This window comes from Ranitomeya imitator, chromosome 5 (genome assembly GCF_032444005.1).
Source record: "Ranitomeya imitator isolate aRanImi1 chromosome 5, aRanImi1.pri, whole genome shotgun sequence".
Taxonomy (NCBI): Eukaryota; Metazoa; Chordata; class Amphibia; order Anura; family Dendrobatidae; genus Ranitomeya; species Ranitomeya imitator.
This window is the reverse complement of record NC_091286.1, coordinates 101,938,170-101,965,184: the sequence shown is the minus strand read 5'-3', so window position 1 is coordinate 101,965,184 and position 27,015 is coordinate 101,938,170. Positions and strand designations below refer to the sequence as shown.

The 27,015-nt window shown below is 45.2% G+C and overlaps 1 protein-coding gene across 1 annotated transcript in view; it reads right to left on the bottom strand.

The window, feature by feature from the left end:
* The window catches only part of PYGB (glycogen phosphorylase B), a 101,430-nt gene that overhangs the window by 23,343 nt on the left and 51,072 nt on the right, over window positions 1-27,015 (bottom strand). Inside the window, exons 3-8 of the mRNA XM_069768978.1 lie at window positions 15,288-15,366; window positions 11,705-11,808; window positions 8,867-8,998; window positions 7,889-8,000; window positions 4,734-4,816; window positions 489-632 (exon numbers count right to left, since the gene is read on the bottom strand). Coding sequence (XP_069625079.1) covers window positions 489-632; window positions 4,734-4,816; window positions 7,889-8,000; window positions 8,867-8,998; window positions 11,705-11,808; window positions 15,288-15,366 — 654 coding nt within the window. The remainder of the gene's footprint in view (window positions 1-488; window positions 633-4,733; window positions 4,817-7,888; window positions 8,001-8,866; window positions 8,999-11,704; window positions 11,809-15,287; window positions 15,367-27,015) is intronic.

Below are 27,015 nucleotides of genomic sequence, written 5' to 3'. Positions count from 1 at the left end.
ACGGTTAGGGCAGGGTCAGACGGACAAAGACCGAGAGAACAGGGGCGATTATGGAAATAACATTCGGTTTAAAATCTGATCAGTGATCATAGTGTGATCAGACTCTCAGATGAGGAGAAGACGGAGAAAAAATTTTTCCATCTTCTCCATTGTTTCAGGCTGCGGAAATTGGAATGCACTTAGATGTCATCTGAGTGTAGTCTGTTGTTTCTCATGTACTCATTGACTTGCATGGCCGAGTTCGATATATCAAATTCGGGCTTCCAGCGATTTCTCTTTTTCCTCAAACCGCATTAGTGCGGTTGCAATGTTTTGTCAGATCATACTTGGACCAAAAATACGTCGGCTCCTGTCAGCATTATTCACACATTCAAATGAATGGGAAAAAAATACATCACAAACGCACGTGTAAATTATGCAGCGTTTTCCTGCCAAAACCTCAGTATTCCAAAGTGACAGTAGTTTATAGTAGTAGCAGTAGTTTTTACCTTATCAGGGAAGGTATCAAAGCAGGTTCTCACTGGGTCCCGACATCCAAACTTGGAAGACTTGAACCGCCTGATGATATCCTGCAGGGTGGCAGCGACCACAAAGTACTCCTGCTTCAGACGCAACTCCTTGCCTTCAAAGAACTGCACAGGTCGCACAGATTAGTCTCTTATTTTAGTATCCGAGTCACATGCTTTAAAACTAACAAAAAAGCTCCAAGATGTTACAAAATGCACAAACCACTGTAAAGTCGTACTGAAGGTCTATATTATGGTACTGTAGACCCTCCATGAGCCGCTGTATACACTCCCTGATAGCAGTTATGTCGCTTATCCATGTTATGTAAATAAAAGCTTATAACCAGACGTTAAATTCATCCATTGGTTGTATAAATTATTCTTTTGAAAGCTGAAACCCTCCGAAATGTGGTTTAGGTTAAGAAAATAAATTGCCATCAATGCAGAAATATTGATCAGTTAATGGACACAGAATGGTCAGATTTTGGCAACACAAAAGTTTTGTCGCCCACAGAAAGTAATGTGACATTCAAACAAATAATTAACTTAAAATTCAAATATACAGTTAGGGCCAGAAATATTTGGACAGTGACACAAGTTTTGTTATTTTAGCTGTTTACAAAAACATGTTCAGAAATACAATTATATATATAATATGGGCTGAAAGTGCACACTCCCAGCTGCAATATGATAGTTTCCACATCCAAATCGGAGAAAGGGTTTAGGAATCATAGCTCTGTAATGCATAGCGTCCTCTTTTTCAAGGGACCAAAAGTAATTGGACAATGGACTCTAAGGGCTGCAATTAACTCTGAAGGCGTCTCCCTCGTTAACCTGTAATAAATGAAGTAGTTAAAAGGTCAGGGGTGGATTCCAGGTGTGTGGTTTTGCATTTGGAAGTTGTTGCTGTGAGCAGACAACATGCGGTCAAAGGAACTCTCAATTGAGGTGAAGCAGAACATCCTGAGGCTGAAAAAAAAGAAAAAATCCATCAGAGAGATAGCAGACATGCTTGGAGTAGCAAAATCAACAGTTGGGTACATTCTGAGAAAAAAGGAAATAACTGGTGAGCTTGGGAACTCAAAAAGGCCTGGGCGTCCACGGATGACAACAGTGGTGGATGATCGCCGCATACTTAATTTGGTGAAGAAGAACCCGTTCACAACATCAACTGAAGTCCAGAACACTCTCAGTGAAGTAGGTGTATCTGTCTCTAAGTGAACAGTAAAGAGAAGACTCCATGACAGTAAATACAAAGGGTTCACATCTAGATGCAAACCATTCATCAATACCAAAAATAGACAGGCCAGAGTTAAATTTGCAGAAAAACACCTCAAGAAGCCAGCTCAGTTCTGGAAAAGTATTCTATGGACAGATGAGACAAAGATCAACCTGTACCAGAATGATGGGAAGAAAAAAGTTTGGAGAAGAAAGGGAACAGCACATGATCCAAGGCACACCACATCCTCTGTAAAACATGGTGGAGGCAACGTGATGGCATGGGCATGCATGGCTTTCAATGGCACTGGGTCACTTGTGTTTATTGATGACATAAGAGCAGACAAGAGTAGCCGGATGAATTCTGAAGTGTACCGGGATATACTTTCAGCCCAGATTCAGCCAAATGCTGCAAAGTTGATTGGACGGCGCTTCATAGTACAGATGGACAATGACCCCAAGCATACAGCCAAAGCTACCCAGGAGTTCATGAGTGCCAAAAAGTGGAACATTCTGCAATGGCCAAGTCAATCTCCAGATCTAAACCCAATTGAGCATGCATTTCACTTGCTCAAATCCAGACTTAAGACGGAAAGACCCACAAACAAGCAAGACCTGAAGGCTGCGGCTGTAAAGGCCTGGCAAAGCATTAAGAAAGAGGAAACCCAGCGTTTGGTGATGTCCATGGGTTCCAGACTTAAGGCAGTGATTGCCTCTAAAGGATTTGCAACAAAATATTGAAAATAAAAATATTTTGTTTGGGTTATGTTTATTTGTCCAATTACTTTTGACCTCCTAAAATGTGGAGTGTTTGTAAAGAAATGTGTACAATTCCTACATTTTCTATCAGATATTTTTGTTCAACCCTTCAAATTAAACGTTACAATCTGCACTTGAATTCTGTTGTAGAGGTTTCATTTCAAATCCAATGTGGTGGCATGCAGAGCCCAACTCGCAAAAATTGTGTCACTGTCCAAATATTTCTGGCCCTAACTGTATGTTGCATAGCATTGGTGAATGAAGTTGTGGTGCTATTAGAGTCATATTTAATATTTTGTGTGACTTCCATAAGCTTGAAGGACTGCATCCATGCGGTTCAATAATGATTCATAGAATTTATTAATGAAGTCATCAGGAATAGCAAAGAATTCAGTCTTACATGCCTCCCAGAGTTCATCTCGATTCTTTGGTTTTGTCTTCCAAATTTACTCTTTCATCCTACCCCAAACATGCTCAATGATGTTCATGTCAGGTGACTGGGCTGGCCAGTCCTTGAGCACCTTGATCTTTTTTTGCCTGGAGGAACTTTGTTGTAGAGATGGATGTATGAGATGGAGCATCATCCTGCTGCAGAATTTGACCCCTTTTATGATTTGAAATATAAGAGGTAGCTAATACTTCTTGATATTTTAAGCTATTAATATTGCCTTCCACCTTGCAAATGATTTGCACACCTCCATACTGAATGTAACCCCAGACCATGATCTTTCCACCACCAAATGTAACGGTTTTCTGGGTGTACTTTGGATCCAGACGGGCTCCAGTGGGTTTCCTGCAGTATTTGCTGTGGCTGTGGTGTAATTCTAGTGAAGATTCAACAGAGAAATCCACCTTCTGCCACTTTTCCAGTGTCCATCTGTTTAGCAGGCTGTGGGACTTCGCAAATGCCACACGGTTTTATATTTGCCTTTTGTTTAGTGCTGGCTTCTGGCCACTGATTCGACCATGGAGGCCATTTCGAGACAGAATCCTACAAACTGTTCTAGTGGACACAGGGACTTGAGGTGACCAGGCCTGTTGGAGCTCTGCTGCAGTGGAAGAGGGGCTTGCTGTGGATTTTCTAACCAACAAACGTTCCTCCTGAGCAGTTGTCTTGCGGGGTCTGCCAGACCTGGGCTTGTCAAACACATCTCCAGTCTCTTCAAATCTTGTTTTTAATTCTTTGTACTTGACGCTGAGACACATTAAAGGTGCCAGCCACCTCTGCAGTGTATCTGGTCTTCAGCCTCTTAATATTCCAGGCTTTGGTCGCAGGGTGGATTTTTGGCATGTTATCAGAGCTCAAGTTGCAGTTCAAGTGAATGTCTGGGGTGCTGGGTTTCTTTTTATACACAAACACTAATTAACCGATCATTTACTGAGCACAGGTGAGGATGTAAACTAGGATTGGGTGCATTATATGACCAGGCGACAAAACTTTTGTCTTGCCAAAATCTGACCATTCTGTGTCCATTAACTGATCAATATTTCTGCATTGATGCCAATTTATTTTCTTAACCTAAACCACATTTTGGAGGGTTTCAGCTTTCAAAAGAATAATTTATACAACCAATGGATGAATTTTAGCGTCAGGTTATAAGATTTTATTTACATAACATGGATAAGCGATATAACTTCTGTCACGGAGTGTAGTTCCTCTGTGAGACACCCCATTCTGCCTAAAAAAAAAAAAAAGGCGTCTGGTCAGAGCTTCTTCAATGGTAAACAGTAGGGCGACCGCATGCTTCATTCTGGGGCAGAGTTATTTGGCATACCATGTTCTCACGGATCACTATATAGCCTATAAATCTCCTTTTGCAACTTGGTGGTCTCCACAGAGAGAACAGTAACCCTAAGACTACCATCAAACGCTTCTCCACCTGTTGACCCTGCTCTGCACTGATGAGAGGCAAGGAGCCCTGAAACAGCTCTTTACAGATGGTAAAATATCCAAACTCTGGTTTGATTAAATAACCTTACTCATTTCTGAAGGTTGGAATATTGACTCCAAGGACAACTAACCCTAACAGCTGGCTGTGGGAAGCAACAAGCCTTCTTGGGGGAGAGATAATTTCAATATAGCATACAACTGTGCCTATAGTGTACAAAATTGTAGGGGAACAGTATAAGGTACATTGCAGGCTTCAGGCACCATATGGTGGATCTGAACAATACCAGTAGGTAATATGGTCACGTGTATGAGCCCAATAAAGACGACTGACGGTTTATTGAAAGAAACATTTAACTTACATTGTCGTTGGGATATAACACTCGGGAGATATTTTCAGCCAAATTTCTGTCCAGAACAGCTTGTATGTAGTCACCAACATTAACTGTAAGAGAAAGAGACCCAAGTGTCACCGTCTGGAGATGAATGTTGGACGCACGGGTACCTTGTGGCAAAACAGGATTAGTCAAACCAAATTCTGTCTCTAAAAATTGGCCAATATGTCTTATAAAAAAAGTTGTCAATACACGGCACCTGCAGATATGTAGAAATTATGGGTTCTACTTGTATATATCAAAAGTTTCTCAGATTTGCAAATGTTTTGTGACTTTTTTTTAAACACTTTCATCTGCTCCGGCACTTTTCCAAAAAGATTTCTGACTGGTGCCTTGAGGGGTACGCGCCTGTTCATGGATTTGGCACATATTTTATCAGCAGGTTTCACTGTGGCAGAAAAGACCACTTTTATTTACTTACATAACCATTCATTTCCACCCCATTTTACAGATATTATCACTGATCCTACTGGGTCCCACAATCTAAATTGCCATCTCTTTAGAGTATCAGAGGAAACCCGCACACACGGGGAGAACAGAAATGTTGTCCTTTGGTGGCTTTAGAACGCAGCGATGTAACGCTTCAGTGCTAACCACTGAGCCACCAGAGACCACAGAGAGGTACAGCGACACTGTATGGGAAAATCACAATAAATTGCAGCTATTATCACCATCTTTTTATGATATTTACTACAATAAACCACAATTTCTTGTCCCTTCAGGATGTGGTATCTGAGCCACTAAGTGGAGCTGATGTCTGAGAGATGAAACAATGGTCTCTCATCTCCGCCCCAGTTCCGGAGCAAATCAAGATCAGATTTTTTTATGTCCATTTTTTTCCACGCTCCCACACCTTTATAGTATAATACGTGACACGCCAGATCGCCGTACAAAGCCCAGAAAAGGGCTAAATCACGAGCTCCATGCAAGGTATGCTACTAAGCACCAGCCTGCCTATCATATCCAGGACATCTATCTACATGAATGGGCTATATATAATGTGAGGGAACTGGATCACATACCACCATTACAAAGCACGGAAACGTTTCCTTACAGGGGGTGATATACAGTTACTGCATGGAGCCGAGCTATGGACAGAAAAAAGCTGCAATGGATTATTGTAACCACAAATACTAGTCCTGAATGAGAGAAAAATTGTTTGTTTTTTTTGGGGGAGGGGGGTTAACAGGGAAACAATCACTGAACTTTTCCGCAATGACAGATAGGTCACAGGTTGGTGCTATTTGGTGACTGATATCATGTGTAGCTCTTTACTATAGATTACAATGGAGAAGGTCGCGGCGAATGAATGGGAACCCATACCGAGCAGCCACTAATGGTGGATCCTGTGCATAGTCTTTATATACTGAAGAACAAAGACTAAAATAGGTGGCACGATGCAACAATCAGTACTGCAGCATGGTGGCTCAGTGGTTAGCACTGCAGCCCTGGGGTCCTGGGGTCATATCCCCCCCAAGGACAAGATCTACAAAGGAGTTTGTATGTTCTCCCCGTGTTTGCCTGGGTTTCGTCCGGGTTCTCGGATTTCCTCCCTCGCTCCAAAGACCTACTGATACGTATTTTGGATTGTGAGCCCCATCGGGGACTGTGGAAGTTATAATGCTGCTATATAATCATGTAAAATAACGATACAATGCTGTATTTTATATTCCAGCTTCCTATAGTAATATTTTTACTCTGCATTATCATCATCTCAGCAATTAGCATTTAATTAGAAGTGAGACTATAACCTGATGACCTTGCCAGAGTTCACCCTTAAATAGCGATGGCCTCGGGGGGCGACGCATTCGCCTTTTATAGCCATCCTGAGCTGCTGCCAGGCCTGCAGAGATAACCACAAGAGCCGACGCCGCCATCACAGCCCTTGTAGTGTTCTCTAATAGGGGAACCTGTTGATGGAGGCCTCTATCTGCCAGCCGCAGAGACCGGGCAACCAACATCAGGAATAAATACGGGCGAGATAGAAGTGCGCTGACAGATGTGATCACAGGAGGGGCTGGAATGCAGAGCTGGTATATTATTCACATAATCAATTGCTTCATGTGACTTGTGTGCAATAAAGGACGGCCAGAAAGCTGGAAAAATGCAGCACTTACGTGTTTATGTGACATGTCTGATTCATCGTCATTTCAGCAATAGTGACAGTGTTTGGGGAGTATATGATACACTAGATTACACTGCATAGCTATGGAGTGCCCTATAGGATAGGTATGGCATCTGCTAGTTATATCACATACACCCAGGAAGAGCAGACACGGGGGGCTGTGTGAGGGTCTCCACACACCACAACAATACTCTGATGCATAAACCTGTTTTTTCCTGTTGTCTGATGGATTATCTGGTGACAGATTAGGTATATGGCGTCTTTAGGATTGTAATGTGAGGCTCATGCATTATTGATGAGCGGGGATTCACCGTTACACATTTGCTTCTCTGGGGCCTACTTTAAAACTCCATTAAAAGTAAAGAAAATGAAGCGTGACGTCACTTTCCAGGCCCCGATCCAGCAACACTGTCACTTTGAACAATGTGATTGTGGCACTGCGGAGCCTCAATAGTAGGAACCTACAGGGCTATTATCTCTGGACTTATCCTGGGAAACACATTGCAGATACACTGCACAACTTTCCTCCACTTCATATTATACATGAGGTCCATTTCCGATTTCAGCTCTGGCGGAAGGACATTTCCAAGGCCCCCTATCCAGACTGTGTCTCCCTTCACACGGGCAGACGGCCCCCGCCAGTACAAGTACATGTTTCTTACTTCATTTATTTGTAACCTGAAACAATTTTCTGCCGTGCAATAGCACAGCCCATACTTGCAAAAAATTTGGGGTAAAAAGTTGGGTGCTGCGTATAGCACAGAGCAAATGGAGCGTATCATGCGATCTGCTGACACTGCGGCAGGGACCCCAACTAGAATGGGGACACCAGGACCACATTTTACACACAGGTGAGGGTCCCAGAAACCTTGACTGTAAATCATGAACCAAAGCCCTTTAATTGCTAGCTGAGCAGCTTTTCCCCCACCACATATAGATTCTTTGGGGGAATACGTGCTGCCATACACAGAATACAATCCCAAAACATCTTTCTTACACTCTTTCAGGTCAAACTCGTTTGGTGCCTTTGCTGACCAAAGCCTCATGGTGTTCACAGTGTTGTTCTTGTAGCCAGGCACTGGCGTGTCATACGGCATCGCAAGGACCATCTGCGGAGAGAAAGACGTGCCGCTGTGTTACAGAGCGGGTGGAGTATTTACTAGTTCGTTATAGAGACCGGAGCCAATAAAGCAATAATAAATCATTTGCACAATTTTGACGCTTTTCCAAGCTGTTTATCTGCTTAGTCCCCCGTTACTTTCGGCTGATGGTCTTAGTGGTGGTTTAATCATCTAACAATAGTTGCCAATCAATGCCTTCCACGGAGATGTTACAGTGAACTGTGTGTCATTTTGGAGGCCAGATAGGTTGTCGTGGTCAGATTATATGTGATTACTAACACCTTATCACATAAGATGAGGAAAGAAGGTGGAAAACCGGTAAGGGGTACAATAAAGCATTACTGTCCACCATCAGTCCACACTCCGAAGCCCCCCATACACTTTTGATAGCCGTCTCTCCCCCATACACAGGCGCGATTGCTCCGCCAAGCAGTCCTATGTTCTCTATGTCAGATGTGTGTCACCAGTCTAGGAATAATTTGGCACATACTTGTAGCTCAAACCTAGAGGCACATAAGGGCATGAGTGTGCCGCTAACACGGGTCAATACTGACTTTTAAAATTGCTACATCCAGTACATGGCGCTAGAATTACCATCATCCTCGCTTCTGAAGACACTATTTGCATGTTTACATTTCATGAAGAGCATCATATGGCCTATAAGTCTCCTTACATCAACTTGGCTCTCTACACATGGAGAAACCATACACCTTTCAACGCCATAAACTAATGTGTTGATAGGTGGCCACAGGTAGCGGCGGGTGTTGGCCCCATGGAGCAGCTGTGCCGTGGGATCCCAGCCTCCTGCACGGAGATTATTGCACTTCCGGGTATGGTTTAATCTGAGTACAAACCTGAGTTCCAACCCACTTAGCCCCTTCAGGTGTGTGCTCCACTCTGCCATAGAAATGCACGGGCAGCATGAACTCCGGACGGGCCTTCTCCCAGGGATTTCCATACCGGAGCCAGTCATCAGCCTCCTCAACCTGTTACAACACAAACAGAATTGTTTTCAGCTTTTTATAATTGCATCAGATCATCTACTATTAGAATTTCCCTTCCAACCATATTTATAGCAACTGTGGAAGACAGCGTTACCTGCGCTCGTAAAATAGGGGATTGGGCTACTAATATGGATTTTACTGCAAGAACAGATGTCAATAATTAGCTGATAGCCCCACAAGTCCTCCCGTATATCTGATGATGGACTGCAGGGAAGCCATGGTGGATCTGGTTTCCATGCCTCATTTTTATGATCTTCTGCTCATTAGTGAGTAACTAATGATAAATGAATGGACGATAATGTACCACTGTAGGTTTACTAAGACTATTACATGCCTGCATGATCTGCTGGTGGCCTAAAGTGGTTATCCACCTGTTTTATTTTAGCAGAAGCCTACATTCACCTCTGTGCAGGTCGCCCAGCAGTCTCCTCTCGTCCAGAGCAGATAGCACATGACCTGTGCAGCCAATCAGCCACAGAAGAAGACAGAGAGAGGAGACCAGTGGTAGGCCTGGGAAGCGGTATGGAGGAGTAACCGGGGATCAGTAGGTGAGAATATGCTTTATCTTTAAGCTAAAAAAAGGGGGTGGACAACACCTTTAAATGAAGCCTCTCAAATACTCCCCACACATGGAGCACATATTAATTTCCCTGTATCTACTACACTACACAAATTTCTTTTGTTATATAATTTCAATTTAAGGGACTACTGTATTAAAGGGAACCTGTTTTTAGTGTCTGAACAAATACCTCCACCTTCATCAGCGCCTGTGCTGCATTCCGCAAACTTGTGTATTATCCCGACTCCCCTGTATACTCCAAAATACCTTTTGAATTGTATGCGGATCTGAACGGTCAGGGGTGATGGGCTTCATTGCTGCGGCTTCTGTCCCTCTCCGCTTATGATCGCCATCCTCTAGCTCTGATTGATGTGTATGACTAGTCCTGTGTCATCGAAATAGCCCAACGAAATGACACGGCTGTGCCGGAGCATCGCGGCTTGCGCAGGTGCACTTTGCTTTGCCTCGCTGCGGGTATGCGCGGTTATGTTTTATGCTCTGCCCGCAGTATGACACAGTGAAGTGTGCTATGTGGATGACATATGATGCATCATCCACATCAATTAAAGCAGAAGGATGGTGATTAGCAACAGAGAGGACAGAAAACACAGTAATGACTCACTAGTCTCCAGCACAGCTCGGTCCTCGGCAGCTTTCAAAATACGTTTTTGTCTCAAACGTTGCTGTGTTTCAGAGTCAAACATACCTGGCGGAAATCATACAGCCCATGTCCCATACATGCAGCCCGAGCCCAACACACACAGCCCATACCTGATACCTTGCAGCCCGCGCCTGATACCTTGCAGCCCGCGCCTGATACCATGCAGCCCGCGCCCGACACACTGCAGCCCACACCCGACACTCTGCAGCCCGCACCTGATACATTGCAGCCCGCACCCGATACATTGCAGCCTGTGCCCGACACACTGCAGCCCGCACATGATACATTGCAGCCCATGCCCGACACACGCAGCCCGCGCCTGACACACTGCAGCCCGCGCCCGACACACGCAGCCCGCGCCCGACACACGCAGCCCGCGCCCGACACACGCAGCCCGCAACCGAAACACGCAGCTCACGCCTGATATACGAAGCCCGTGCCTGATACATTGCAGCCCGCACCCGATACATTGCTGCCAGTGCCCGACACACTGCAGCCCGCACATGATACCTTGCAGCCCATGCCCGATACATTGCAGCCCACGCCCGATACATTGCAGCCCACGCCGACACACGCAGCCCGCGCCATCACACGCTGCCTGTCCTGTGCCCAACACACGCAGCCTGCCCCCAACACACGCAGCCCGCACCCGACACACGCAGCCCGCACCCGACACACGCAGCCCGCGCCCGATATACTGCAGCCCCGTGCCCCGACACATGCATCCCCGTGCCCGAAACATGCAGCCCACGCTAGACGCATGCAGCCCGCGCCAGACGCATGCAGCCCTGTGCCCGACACATGCAGCCCTGTGCCCGACACATGCAGCCCGCGGATCGAGTAACATGTATCAGCTGTCAGGTTCACTAAGGGCTCGCTCACACTAGTATATAAATCGGATGATTGCAATCCAATAAAATCGTCGGACTGCACTCAGACCAATATTATTTAGTGATACAGTGTAGATCTGAAAATTTTTTCTCAGATGTATTCGGAATGGGAGAAAAAAAAAAAAAAATCGCAGCACGCTGAGAGTTCACTGATGGGTGTCTGGGTGGAAATCTGATGAGTGTGAGAAAATAAAGCTACCATGCTACATGGCCCATCCTCCCATTCACTGTCCTGTATGTGGCTGTATAAGGCAACTGGCAGAAACCTCCCTGCTGTGCCCTATTTGCATTAGGACAAATGATCACTTAAGGTACCGTCACACATAACGATATCGTTAACGATATCGTTGCAACGTCACGCTTTTGGTGACGTAGCAACGATCCCGCTAACGATCTCACTTTGATTCCTGGATTCTGTATGCAGAGCACCACCTGGATCTCATCAGATCACCAGTAGCGTCCACTCCATGTAAGATCACATGTAAAATTGCTTTGATACACAGCTTTTCAGTGCCGGTCACATTTTCTCTCTATCGATTGTGGACATGTATAAGATTATTCAGCACAGGAACGTTTACCTGCCAGCCATTTATAATCCTTTGGTTAAATATCCCAAACTCATAACGAATTCCGTAGCCATATGCGGCTAGTCCCAGAGTAGCCATAGAGTCAAGGAAACAAGCTAGATAGGAAAAATAAAAAGGCGTCAAAACATTGTGAGACATTGTCTTCTGAGCTTCCATTACAATAAAATGCAGAAATTGTTATACAAAGAAACAATTCACTAAGTAGGAACATAATGTGAGATTCAAAGTGCTGACAAGCGTCTCTATGGAGCTAAAGCTGGAAGCCCAGAAATGCTTCACGGACAATCTCTTCATCTCTCCAAAAAGGAACCAGTCATTAGTACAACATGAACCCATGCCAAGCTGGCATACGAAGGCCAACAAATTGTACATCAGCAAAAACAACTCCAGCTAAAAGTGGGCAGAGAGAACAAAGGCTTGTGGTATTTTAGATTTAAAGCTCTAATGACATCTGCGTTCTTCTTCATTTCTGTTGTTCTCTAGCATCATAGGAGGAAAACAACCAAAATGGCGGCAGTGCTGGATCTGTTTCATGACAGACACAAAGCCTGAGTGATTGCATTCACCACAACAGGCACAGTCGGGTTTGTGTCACACTGTCATGCAGCTCTAATGTGTCTAACCCTAACCCTGCTCTAACCCTAACCCTGCTCTAACCCTAACCCTGTGTCCAGTATTACTGGCACTATAATGGAAGCCATGAACACAGCTTCTAACACAGTTGTGAACACAGCCTAATACCCATTTTGGATTAACAATGAAAACTTAGCTTTAATGAGGACCTTCCTGATTGGCTCAAGCGGTCAGGTAACGGGATGAAACGGGACGTCATATGAACCCAAAGATTTCCTATTCCAGTCATCTGACCGCTGTAGCCAGTCTCAGGACTCAAGGTTAGGTTACAGAAGAATGGGACATCATCTCTTCCTGTCCCAGCACAAGGAGTTAAGACCAGTAAATAGCAAACAACTTAAAAGGTTATTTATTCCAGACCAATGGTATAAAAGGAAAGAAAAATATCATACTTCTGTTGACTATCAAGTCACGGACAAGTATTTTTATGTACAAACTAAATGGCTGACACTGGTGTTACATCAAATGCAATAGTAATAATGTTTTCAGTCTGGGAGGCTGCATAGGATGCACAGGCGTGCTTATACATGTATTCACTTATTATAGCGCCATTCATTCCAAGGAGCTTTACAAGTGAAAGGGAGTATACATAATAAAAAACGAGCACAATAATCCTGACTAATAGGAGTCAGCGACTGGTACAGGAGGAGCGAGGACCCTGCCCCCGAGGGCTCACAGTCTATTACAGGGCACGGGTGAGGATGCAGTAGGTGAGCCTACAGCTGGCAATGCAGAAGTATGGTGGAAGGAGGGTTAGGCTAGGTTCATATCGCGTTAGTGCCATCCGTTAACGGATCCGTTAAATGGATGGCACTAATGCGACGTGAACCTAGCCTTAGAAGGGATTCCACAGAGCAGGAGGTTGCTGTAGTCAAGGTGGGAAATGATGAGTGAATGGACTAGTGTGTTTGCAGAAATATTTTTGAGTTGAAGTTGGTAGGAAGTGGAAAGGGGTTGGATATATGGTTTGAAGGAGAGATTAGAGTCAAGGATTACCCTGAGGTTGCGAGATTGCGGGAATGGGGAGAGTTAGCAGCCACTGACTTTAATGGATAAATCTGTTGAGGGGGTTGAGTGAGATGGGGAAAGATGATGAATTCTGTTTTATCCATGTTGTTAAGAAGAAAGATGAAATAGCACACAGACATTGTGGGATTTTGGTAAGTAAGGAGGTGATATCGGGCCCAGAGAGGTAGATCTTTGTGTCATCATAGAGGTGATGCTGAAACTCCATGAGCTATCACAAGCAGAAGGTGTAGACAAAAAAGAGCAGGGGTCCTAGAACTAAACTTTGGGGACATCAACAGATAGGGGGCGAGGTGAGGAGGCGGTGTGTGAGTGGGAGATTCTGAATGTCTGGTCTATTAGGTATGAAGAAATCCAAGATGGGGCCAGGTCTGTGATGCCAAGAGATGAGAGAATCTTTAGGAAGAAGGAATGGTCTACTGTGTCGAAGGCAGAGGACAGGTCCAGGAGGAGGACAGGTCCAGGAGGAGGACAGAGTAGCGATGCTTGGATTTGGCAGTTAGTCATTGGTGACTTTAGTCAGGACAGTTCAGTGGAGTGGAGGAGAGGTGGGAGGACAGTTCAAAATGGATGTGTTGTTCCAGTAGTTTTGAGGCATAGGGGACAAGTGATATGTGGCGATAGGTAGACACATGGGTCACGGGAGGACTTTTTGAGGATGGGTGTGACAGGCATGTTTGAAGCAAGAGGGGAAGACACCAGTTGTTAGTGATAGGTTGATGAGATGGGTTGGGGTTGGGATGAAGACTTTGGTGAAGTTTCGGATGAGGTGGGACAGGATCGGTTCAAGTGCATGGGTGGCGAGATGTGATCTGGAAAATAGAGAGGAGAGTTGATTTTCCGTAATGACAGAGAAGCTGGTTTTGGAGGAGGAGGGTGGCGTAGTTATGTGGAAGGGCTGTGAGGACTGTAGGGCAAAGCTTTCTCTGATGTTATCAATCCTGTTTCAAGAATGAGGCAAAGTCTTCAGCTTAGATGAGAGGGAGTAAGTGCTCGGGACGGAGGAGAGAATTGAAAGTGATGAATAGCTGTTGTGACACAGGGAGGATATGATAGATGAGAAGTTTGTTTTGCTGCAGTGAGTGCAGACCTGAAAGTAGTGAGGAAGTGTTTGAATGTGATGAAATGCTCATTGGAGTGGAATCTTTTCCATCTCCTCTCAGCAACACTGGAAGCCCGCCTCAGTTCTTTAGTCAAGCTGGTGTGCCAGGGTTGCCTGTTGATTGTGTGAGCTTATCAAGCTTTTATGTAGAAACCCATGTATATAGTTAGTCTATGATTCAGTAGTGCAGATGCACATGACATCATACAGACTGAATGTATCACAGCATTAATAATGCACTATTTGAATATTCACTGCTTTAAAGGGTTTTTCCAGGTTCTTGAAAATACTAAACTCAGCAATCACTCAACCTCCACATCTCCTCCAACACTAATCCTAGTGAATGTGTGCAGTGCTCACGTGTGCTGTAGTCATGAAATTATTTCTGCAGCGTGTCAAAGATCAGAGCAGCAGCGGAGAAGAAGGGCTGTACTTGGCGAGGGTGAATAACTGCTGATCTTATTTTAAAAATGCACAAGTGGATGGAGCTAAAAAAAAATATTCCCTGAAAACCCTTTTAATGTAAAAGTCCAGAAGTGGAACAAAAAAAAGTCTACTTTCTTAAAGAAATAGCACCACACCTTCCCACAGGTTGAGTCTGCTATTGCAGTTAAGTTTTATTGAGGTAAAAGGGTCTAAGTTGCAATACAACACACAACCTGTGGATAGACATGGCACTGTTTTTTAAATAAAGTAGTCACGTTTTTCCAATTTGGGAAAACCCCCTTAAGACAGCCAATTATACTCTGTGACGATACTTTGAATATTTCCAAGGTGTGAATTATATTCTAGAAAATATTTCATAAAAATTACCTGCCAAACGTCCAAGACCACCATTTCCAAGACCCGCATCTTCTTCTATTTCCTCCAGTTCCTCCAAATCAAGGCCCAGCTGTGGGAAGATGAAAGAGTTAAGATCATAGATTCTATACAGTATAAACTTTGCTTGTGCCTTTCATGCCTTGACAACTCACAAACAGCTGGCGAAACATAGTTTGGAGACCATTGGTCTAACGTGTTCAAAGGGTGTAATCCAAAAATCTCAGACTGCTCATCAACCAACAGACCAAGATACATGTTTAACATCTTAGGCCACATTCACACGTTCAGTATTTGGTCAGTATAAGCCAAAACCAGGAGTGGGTGATAAATACAGAAGTTGTGACGTGATTCTATTATACTTTTCCTCTGAAATAACCTTCAGGAAACCACCTTAAAAACTATCAAAAAACATTCAAAAGAATGAACAATATACTTTTTATGTAAAAACATCTTGCTTTGCACATGTTCAGGCTTTTGAACATCTTTTAACTGCTTCAGGTTAAAAGCAACGAGCGGTCAAAAGAAATGACCTGTTCATTCTTCTGGTGTCTTCTGCTCGGAAGATGCTGTCGACTTTACAATACAAGTCAATGGTAAAGCTCAAAAAATATCAGAAAGACGGACAGAAGTTTTTTTGCGCATTTTGCCAGTCTTTTTTCTAAGAAAAACAAAAAACTGCTAGAACTTTCTTCATTATTCAATGGAGTAAAAAAAACAAAAACAAACAGAAAACGACAGTTAAAAAAAAAAATTCACAAAAACCATGGGAAAACCTACAAAAAACCTCTCGCTAAAAAAATGTCCAAAAAACACGCAGGGAATAACAGAAAAAAAATACAGTCTTCTGCTTGAAAATATCATCTTGCCAAGTTTCCTTGAGTTTAAAGTGTAACCGTCATTTTAATTTTTAATGCATGAAAATAAGAAACATTTTAGGCAATGTGCCCACGTAGCGGATTTGTGTGCAGATTTTTCTGCACCGTTTTTGCAAAATTTCCGCACAAAGAATTGACATGCTGTGGAAAATAAACCTCAGCGTTTCCTTGCGGTATTTTCCGCACCGTGGACACAGCGGATTTGGTTTTCCATAGGTTTACATGGTACTGTAAACCGCATGGAAAACAGCTGCGAATCCGCAGCCAAAATCCACAACGTGTGCATATAGCCTTAAAGAGAACCTGTCACCTCGAAAATCGTGGGTGAGGTAAGCCCACCGGCAACAGGGGCTTATCTACAGCATTCTGTAATGCTGTAGATAAGCCCCCGATGTTACCTGAAAGGGGAGAAAAAGACGTTATATTATACTCACCCAGGGGCGGTCCCGCTGCTGGTCAGGTCGGATGGGTGTCTCCGGTCCGCTGCGGCGCCTCCCATCTTCATTACAAGACGTCCTCTTCTGATCTTCAGCCACGGCTCCGGCGCACGCGTACTTTGCTCTGCCTTCTTGAGGGCAGAGGATAGTACTGCAGTGCGCAGGCGCCGGAAAGGTCAGAGGCCCGGCGCCTGCGCACTGCAGTACTTTGTCTGCCCTCAACAGGGCAGAGCAAAGTACGCCTGCACCGGAGCCGTGGCTGAAGATCAGAAGAGGACGTCTTGTAATGAAGATAGGAGGCGCTGCAGCGGACCGGAGACGCCCATCTGACCTGACCAGCAGCGGGACCGCCCCTGGGTGAGTATAATCTAACGTCTTTTTCTCCTCTTTCAGGTAACATCGGGGGCTTATCTACAGCATTACAGAATGCTGTAGATAAGCCCCTGATGCTGGTGGGCTTACCTCACCCGCGATTTTCGGGGTGACAGGTTCCCTTTAATATATCTAATCAGAGAAATCGGCTTCTTTCTCCTCCAGGGTTTTTATTTTCAAAATTCTCAATTTGTGGATAAAATCAGACTCACTGAAGACAGATTGTTACATTACTGAGATTGGAGATGACAGTTGGTGCTGATAAGATTCTAAGTACAGGGCTGGGGGTGTGGAGGGAGGGGTTCCGCCTCTAGCTCCCACCTTCTCTGCCCTCCTCCCTCCTATCTACATAGAATCTTATCAGCACCAAATGTCCCCTATCTCAGTAATGTACCAATCTGTCTGCACTGAATACAGATTTTACCTGAACAATCAATATGCAAATTGTACTCAGTGAAAAGTAACGACTTGAGATTCTGGTTTTGCTTTTATCCTAAAGGTACCGTCACAGATAACGATATCGTTAACGATATCGTTGCTTTTTGTGACGTAGCAACGATATCGTTAAGGAAATCGTTATGTGTGACAGCGACCAACGATCAGGCCCCTGCTGGGAGATCGTTGGTCGCTGAGGAAAGTCCAGAACTTTATTTCGTCGCTGGGCTTCCCGCTGACATCGCTGGATCGGCGTGTGTGGCACCGATCCAGCGATGTCTTCACTGGTAACCAGGATAAACATCGGGTTACTAAGCGCAGGGCCGCGCTTAGTAACCCGATGTTTACCCTGGTTACCAGCGTAAACGTAAAAAAAAAAAAACAGTACATACTTACCTTCAGCTGTCTGCCCTCGCGCTGTGCTTCTCTGCACTCCTCCTGCATCCTGTGTCAGCGCCGGCCAGCCGGAGAGCACAGTGGTGACGTCACCGCTCTGCTTTACGGCTGACCGGCGCTGACAGTGCAGAGGAAAGCAGAGCGCCGGAGGACAGACAGCTGAAGGTAAGTATGTAATGTTTGTTTTTTTTAACGTTTACGCTGGTAACCAGGGTAAACATCGGGTTACTAAGCGCGGCCCTGCGCTTAGTAACCCGATGTTTATCCTGGTTACCAGTGAAGACATCGCTGGATCGGTGCCACACACGCCGATCCAGCGATGTCAGCGGGAAGTCCAGCGACGAAATAAAGTTCTGGACTTTCCTCAGCGACCAACGATCTCCCAGCAGGGGCCTCTGGATCGTTGGTCGCTGGAGAGCTGTCTGTGTGACAGCTCTCCAGCGACCAAACAGCGATGCTGCAGCGATCGACATCGTTGTCGGTATCGCTGCAGCGTCGCTTAGTGTGACGGTACCTTTAGTCTTGTAGCAGCCTCGTTAGAGAGTCGATATTGACGTTTAAGATTGCTACATCCTATAGGAGCACTAGAGTTCTAGTCCTCCTCCTCTCTGAAGAGACAATTTGCATACTTAATTTCCCAGAGGAGCATTGCGGCTTTAAAGGGACACTGTCACCTGGATTTGGAGGGAACAATCTTCAGCCATGGAGGCGGGGTTTTGGGGTTTTTGATTCACCCTTTCCTTACCCGCTGGCTGCATGCTGGCTGCAATATTGGATTGAAGTTCATTCTCTGTCCTCCGTAGTACATGCCTGCACAATGCAATCTTGCCTTGCGCAGGCGTGTACTATGGAGGACAGAGAATGAACATCAATCCAATATTGCAGCCAGCATGCAGCCAGCGGGTAAGGAAAGGGTGAATCAAAAACCCCAAAACCCCGCCTCCATGGCTGAAGATTGTTCCCTCCAAATAGAGGTGACAGTGTCCCTTTAAGTCTCCTCAGCTTGGCCTGTCACTCTCCGCACATATGCAGTGACTGTAAATACGCGGATGGTGTATACGTTTTAGGTTTGTTTTCTAAGTATACAGTCATTTGTGTATTGCTTGACTGGTATAAATGTATCTCATAAATTAATCTGGCATTATCCGATAGATACTGCATTATACAACGCCATAAGAAAGTATACAAAAGTAACAATAGAGAACTTCCAAGGAGTCGTCTGCAAACATAAAACATATGTGATGCAGTGACCCATGTGACAGCTAGGGGGCGCTGTGAGTGCTCCTTGGGATGTGCATGGAGGCATATTTATTGTGATAATCGTGGTGATACAGTGACTGGCTGTGTTGTGATAGGCCGATATGTGTCACAGAGGGAGTCTGCGTGGTAAGTCTGAAGCAATGTTGTTGTTCTGGGACCTGTAGTCCCTCAAGAGTGTGTATATGTATATTGTAGTTGTAAGAGAGACTTACTAGGCTAGTTGTGTGAGATGGGCGGGACAAACTAGCCACACATCCACACTCCCACCCAGGGGAGTGGTTAAGGGTATATAATGTGGCCAAGGTGTGGGTCACATATTCCTGTGTGGTTCCAGTGTTTGGACCTGAGTGGTGAAGGTCCTGGAAGTATGTGTTAGATTTCCTGGGAGTAGGAATCCTGAAGAGCACATGCTAATGTGTTGGATTTCCTGGGAGTAGGAGTCCTGAATAGCACACTGAACAACCTGTGTTGGATTTCCTGGGAGTAGGAGTCCTGAAGAGCACATGGTGGGGCTTTGGACTTGCTAGTGGCCTGGGGTGTTGGACTGACGTCCCGAATAGCACCTGGACAGGTCATATGCCTGGGGTGTTGGACGAGGTCCTGAATAGTACCTGGACAGGTCATATGCCTGGGGTGTTGGACGAGGTCCTGAATAGCACCTGGACAGGTCACATGTGCGGTTCATGTGAGGAGGAGATGCCAGTGTGTTGGATTTCCTGGGAGTAGGAATCCTGAATAGCACACTGGGCAACCTGTGCTGGAAGACCTGGGAGGAGGCTTCCTGAAGAGCACATGCTGGTGTGTTGGAAGGTCCTGGGGCTAGGACCGGATCCCTGAATAGCGCACAGTAAGACTCTGATTCTGGATGGTCTATGTTGGGGAAGCTACCATCCTTCGGTGGGTCTGAACTGACTAAGGTATGCCGCTAGGCAAGTTGGTGATCCCTGTGAGACAGCTTTCCCGGAGGAGTGGACTGACAAGGAGTCAGCAGGTGGAGCAGGGGCTCTAGTCAGGTACCTATACAGACTATTGGTGCTTGTGATGTTCCATGAACTGTGTGGTCTCCCACGGTGACTGAACGGAGTGAGGTTCGGAGTGTTTAGAGACTGCGACCCAGTGTCATATGTGCTGTATGTGACTTGGGACATTGGTGAACTGTACGGCGTACGGACACCCATGGTAACTGGGCGAAGTAAGAGGTCCAGCATGTTTAGTGTCCGTGAAACAAAGCCGTAAATGAAGTGTTTAAGACAAAGCTGCAAGTTAATATCACCAGTTGGTGCCTATTGTGTTTGATGAAATGTATAATGTGAACTGTGCACAACCCGGTTTATGACACTTTAATAAACCGTATAGACTGTGTTTAAGCGAAAAATTGTGCCTGACTACGTTAATCCTGTGCCAAGCGAGTGTCCCCCAATACACTTAGTGAGAGCAATCTTACATATAATATTAGATGCATTTCCACCTCAGAACTTGTTATCTCTGGTCGGCTTCCAGTTTCTGAGCTTATGAGAGAACATACTATTTCTAGATCAGTGCCAAGAATGCTGTATTATCAGTATTTCTGGACTAGATGAGGTCAGGTTATTGACATACTGCAGATATTTTCTATACTGTCGAGGTTCTCGCTTCTGTATGGTAGGATTTAGTGTATGGTCGGCACATCATCATTTAGGGTAGGTGCACATGTTGCGGAAAGGTGTGCGGATTTTTCCGCACTGATTTTGGTAAATCCGCAGGTAAACCGCACTGCGGATTTACTGCGGAATTACAGCAGATTTACCGCGGTTTTTGTGTGGATTCCACCTGCGGTTTTACACCTGCAGATTCCTATTATGGAGCAGGTGTAAACCGCTGCGGAATCCGCACAAAGAATTGACATGCTGCGGAATAAACAACACTACGTTTCCGCGCGTATTTTCCGCAGCATGTGCACTGCGGATTTTGTTTTCCATAGGTTTACATTGTACTGTAAACTCATGGAAAACTGCTGCGAATCCGCAGCGGCCAATCCGCTGCGGATCCGCAGCAAAATCCGCAACGTGTGCACGTACCCTTAGGCGAAGAAAAAAAAAACAAGAAAATAAAGCAGGTCTGATAGGTAAAGAACCAATAGAAAAGACAGAGCCTATAAAATGTGGCTTTTCTTATATTTTATAGGTTCTGTCTTTTCTCTTGGCTCATCATCATTTAGGGTAAACGGATTTGATCCTGGTTTAATAAAATGAACAATACATGTATTAAAACTGCAAGTAAACTTTAACTATGGCCAATTCAACATAAATCAGACTTCAAGATAGAAGATTGGATTCTGCTTTATTACTGCCAAAATACGTCCCTCATGATGAGACTGAAGAGAAGTAGAGGTGACGGGGTCACGTCGGACATCCCGGGGGTTGTGCAGCTGTATCCTTTGGAAAAACTCTCACCACCATGATATTCCTCCCATCTATGCTAAAAAAAAAAAATCTTTCTTTCTACAGATCACAGTATCACAAAAATATAAACAAACTACAAATCTGTTTCTTTTGACATCTTGAAGCCCCACAGAACTAGGTATTGTCACATAACATACCATGATGGCAGACAGCACACACACTGATTACATACGTGTTCTCCGGTAGGGACAGACCAACTATGGAGCATGGCTTCCAAAGTCATTATTAGCCGAATCCATTCATCTTCTATATGAAAAACTATGCCCAGTGCCACTGAGAGCCCAACACACGGCCCCATTAATAACCCAACCATCAACAGTTGGCGATATGTTCTTACCGCAAAGTGCTGCTTCTTTTTTATTAGTTACTAGCTGAAGAGCCCGGCGTTGCCTGGGCATAGTAAATATCTGTGGTTAGTTATAGCACCTCACTTCTCTTATTTTCCCATCACGCCTCTCATTTTCCCCCTTATATCTCTCATTTTCTCCCTCATTCCTCTCATTCCCCCCTAACACTTGTCATTTCGACCTCACATCTGTCATTTTCCGATCACTCCACTATTTTCCCTCACGCCTCTCATTTTGCACTCACACCTTTTTATTTTCACCTCACACCCCTCATTTTCACCTCACACCTTTCATTTTCCCCTCAGTATATACATGTTTGTCATCTCCCTTATATATAGTATACACCTGTATGTCATCTCCTGTATATAGTATATACCTGTGTCATCTCCCCTGTAAATAGTATATACCTGCTGTATGTCATCTCCTCCTGTATTAGACCTCGTTCACACGTTATTTGCTCAGTATTTTTACCTCAGTATTTGTAAGCTAAATTGGCAGCCTGATAAATCCCCAGCCAACAGGAAGCCCTCCCCCTGGCAGTATATATTAGCTTACACATAATAGACAGGTCATGTGACTGACAGCTGCTGTATTTCCTATATGGTACATTTGTTGCTCTTGTAGTTTGTCTGCTTATTAACCCCTTCATGACCCAGCCTATTTTGACCTTAAAGGGAGGGTGCCGTGATTTTAGTTTTTGTATTAATAATTATTGATTATATAATCAATTATTTTTAATACAAAAGTAAATGTACTACTTTAATACTTTTTTATTTATTCATTTTTACTTTTGCCACTGGAGGCCGCCATTTTCATTAGTGTGGGTGTAAGTGTCTGGGCACGACACTTGCACACCTCACTTATGGCAGCCATGGGCATAGGAGCCAACAGTCCGGCTCCGACCACATCTCCTGCCTCTCAGCTGTGACTTGGGCACGCCCACTGAGCTGCTACGTCACAGCTGTGAGAGGAGATCGCGGCCATTTTGTTTTTTTCCTCTGTCATTGCACACACAGCTCAGTGTGTGCGATCATAGCAGGAGCTGCCAGGGAGAAGCTGCTGCTGGGAGCGAGGTCCGGGGTGAGTATCTGCAGCCAGGAGCTGTGATTGCAGCCTGTACTTAGTATTACAGCACAGGCTGCAATCACTGCTCACTGCCGACCTGTTCAGAGCAGGGAGATCGTCACACTTCTCTGCCCTGAACATGATTCAGCACTTCCTGGAAGAGGACTGAAGGTAAGTACAGAGTTTTTATTTTCTTATGCATCTACCACTGCTACCTGTCCCCTATATACCACTGCTACTAGCCCCTATATACCACTGCTACCTGCCACTATATACCACTGCTACTAGCCCCTATATACCACTGCTACTAGCCCCTATATACCACTGCTACCTGTCCCTATATACCACTGCTACTAGCCCCTATATACCACTGCTACCTGTCCCTATATACCACTGCTACTAGCCCCTATATACCACTGCTACCTGTCCCTATATACGATTGCTACTAGCCCCTATATACCACTGCTACTAGCCCCTATATACCACTGCTACTAGCCCCTATATACCACTGCTACCTGTCCCTATATACCACTGCTACTAGCCCCTATATACCACTGCTACCTGTCCCTATATACCACTGCTACTAGCCCCTATATACCACTGCTACTAGCCCCTATATACCACTGCTACTAGCCCCTATATACCACTGCTACCTGTCCCTATATACCACTGCTACTAGCCCCTATATACCACTGCTACTAGCCCCTATATACCACTGCTACTAGCCCCTATATACCACTGCTACCTGTCCCTATATACCACTGCTACTAGCCCCTATATACCACTGCTACTAGCCCCTATATACCACTGCTACCTGTCCCTATATACCACTGCTACTAGCCCCTATATACCACTGCTACCAGCCCCTATATACCACTGCTACTAGCCCCTATATACCACTGCTACCTGCCACTATATACCACTGCTACCTGTCCCTATATACCACTGCTACTAGCCCCTATATACCACTGCTACCTGTCCCTATATACCACTGCTACTAGCCCCTATATACCACTGCTACTAGCCCCTATATACCACTGCTACCTGTCCCTATATACCACTGCTACTAGCCCCTATATACCACTGCTACCTGTCCCTATATACCACTGCTACTAGCCCCTATATACCACTGCTACTAGCCCCTATATACCACTGCTACCTGTCCCTATATACCACTGCTACTAGCCCCTATATACCACTGCTACTAGCCCCTATATACCACTGCTACTAGCCCCTATATACCACTGCTACCTGCTCCTATATACCACTGCTACCAGCCCCTATATACCACTGCTACCTGTCCCTATATACCACTGCTACTAGCCCCTATATACCACTGCTACTAGCCCCTATATACCACTACTACAAGCCCCTATATACCACTGCTACCTGCCACTATATACCACTGCTACCTGTCCCTATATACCACTGCTACTAGCCCCTATATACCACTGCTACCTGTCCCTATATACCACTGCTACTAGCCCCTATATACCACTGCTACTAGCCCCTATATACCACTGCTACTAGCCCCTATATACCACTGCTACCTGTCCCTATATACCACTGCTACTAGCCCCTATATACCACTGCTACCTGCCACTATATACCACTGCTACCTTCTTTATTCTTTCTTCTTTATTTTTTTTATATAGCGCTAACATATTCCGCAGCGCTTTACAGTTTGCACACATTATCATCACTGTCCCCGATTGGGCTCACAATCTAGAATTCCTATCAGTATGTCTTTGGAATGTGGGAGGAAACCGGAGTGCCCGGAGGAAACCCACGCAAACACTACCTGTCCCTATATACCACTGCTACTAGCCCCTATATACCACTGCTACCTGTCCCTATATACCACTGCTACTAGCCCCTATATACCACTGCTACTAGCCCCTATATACCACTGCTACTAGCCCCTATATACCACTGCTACCTGTCCCTATATACCACTGCTACTAGCCCCTATATACCACTGCTACCTGTCCCTATATACCACTGCTACTAGCCCCTATATACCACTGCTACTAGCCCCTATATACCACTGCTACTAGCCCCTATATACCACTGCTACCTGTCCCTATATACCACTGCTACTAGCCCCTATATACCACTGCTACCTGCCACTATATACCACTGCTACCTGTCCCTATATACCACTGCTACTAGCCCCTATATACCACTGCTACCTGTCCCTATATACCACTGCTACTAGCCCCTATATACCACTGCTACCTGTCCCTATATACCACTGCTACTAGCCCCTATATACCACTGCTACTAGCCCCTATATACCACTGCTACTAGCCCCTATATACCACTGCTACTAGCCCCTATATACCACTGCTACCTGTCCCTATATACCACTGCTACTAGCCCCTATATACCACTGCTACCTGCCACTATATACCACTGCTACCTGTCCCTATATACCACTGCTACTAGCCCCTATATACCACTGCTACCTGTCCCTATATACCACTGCTACTAGCCCCTATATACCACTGCTACCTGTCCCTATATACCACTGCTACTAGCCCCTATATACCACTGCTACCTGTCCCTATATACCACTGCTACTAGCCCCTATATACCACTGCTACCTGTCCCTATATACCACTGCTACTAGCCCCTATATACCACTGCTACTAGCCCCTATATACCACTGCTACTAGCCCCTATATACCACTGCTACTAGCCCCTATATACCACTGCTACCTGTCCCTATATACCACTGCTACTAGCCCCTATATACCACTGCTACCTGCCACTATATACCACTGCTACCTGTCCCTATATACCACTGCTACTAGCCCCTATATACCACTGCTACCTGTCCCTATATACCACTGCTACTAGCCCCTATATACCACTGCTACTAGCCCCTATATACCACTGCTACTAGCCCCTATATACCACTGCTACCTGTCCCTATATACCACTGCTACTAGCCCCTATATACCACTGCTACTAGCCCCTATATACCACTGCTACTAGCCCCTATATACCACTGCTACCTGTCCCTATATACCACTGCTACTAGCCCCTATATACCACTGCTACCTGTCCCTATATACCACTGCTACTAGCCCCTATATACCACTGCTACTAGCCCCTATATACCACTGCTACTAGCCCCTATATACCACTGCTACCTGTCCCTATATACCACTGCTACTAGCCCCTATATACCACTGCTACCTGCCACTATATACCACTGCTACCTGTCACTATATACCACTGCTACTAGCCCCTATATACCACTGCTACCTGTCCCTATATACCACTGCTACTAGCCCCTATATACCACTGCTACCTGTCCCTATATACCACTGCTACTAGCCCCTATATACCACTGCTACTAGCCCCTATATACCACTGCTACTAGCCCCTATATACCACTGCTACTAGCCCCTATATACCACTGCTACTAGCCCCTATATACCACTGCTACCTGCCACTATATACCACTGCTACCTGTCCCTATATACCACTGCTACTAGCCCCTATATACCACTGCTACTAGCCCCTATATACCACTGCTACTAGCCCCTATATACCACTGCTACCTGTCCCTATATACCACTGCTACTAGCCCCTATATACCACTGCTACCTGTCCCTATATACCACTGCTACCAGCCCCTATATACCACTGCTACTAGCCCCTATATACCACTGCTACTAGCCCCTATATACCACTGCTACTAGCCCCTATATACCACTGCTACCTGTCCCTATATACCACTGCTACTAGCCCCTATATACCACTGCTACCTGCCACTATATACCACTGCTACCTGTCCCTATATACCACTGCTACTAGCCCCTATATACCACTGCTACCTGTCCCTATATACCACTGCTACTAGCCCCTATATACCATTGCTACCTGTCCCTATATACCACTGCTACTAGCCCCTATATACCACTGCTACTAGCCCCTATATACCACTGCTACTAGCCCCTATATACCACTGCTACCTGTCCCTATATACCACTGCTACTAGCCCCTATATACCACTGCTACCTGCCACTATATACCACTGCTACCTGTCCCTATATACCACTGCTACTAGCCCCTATATA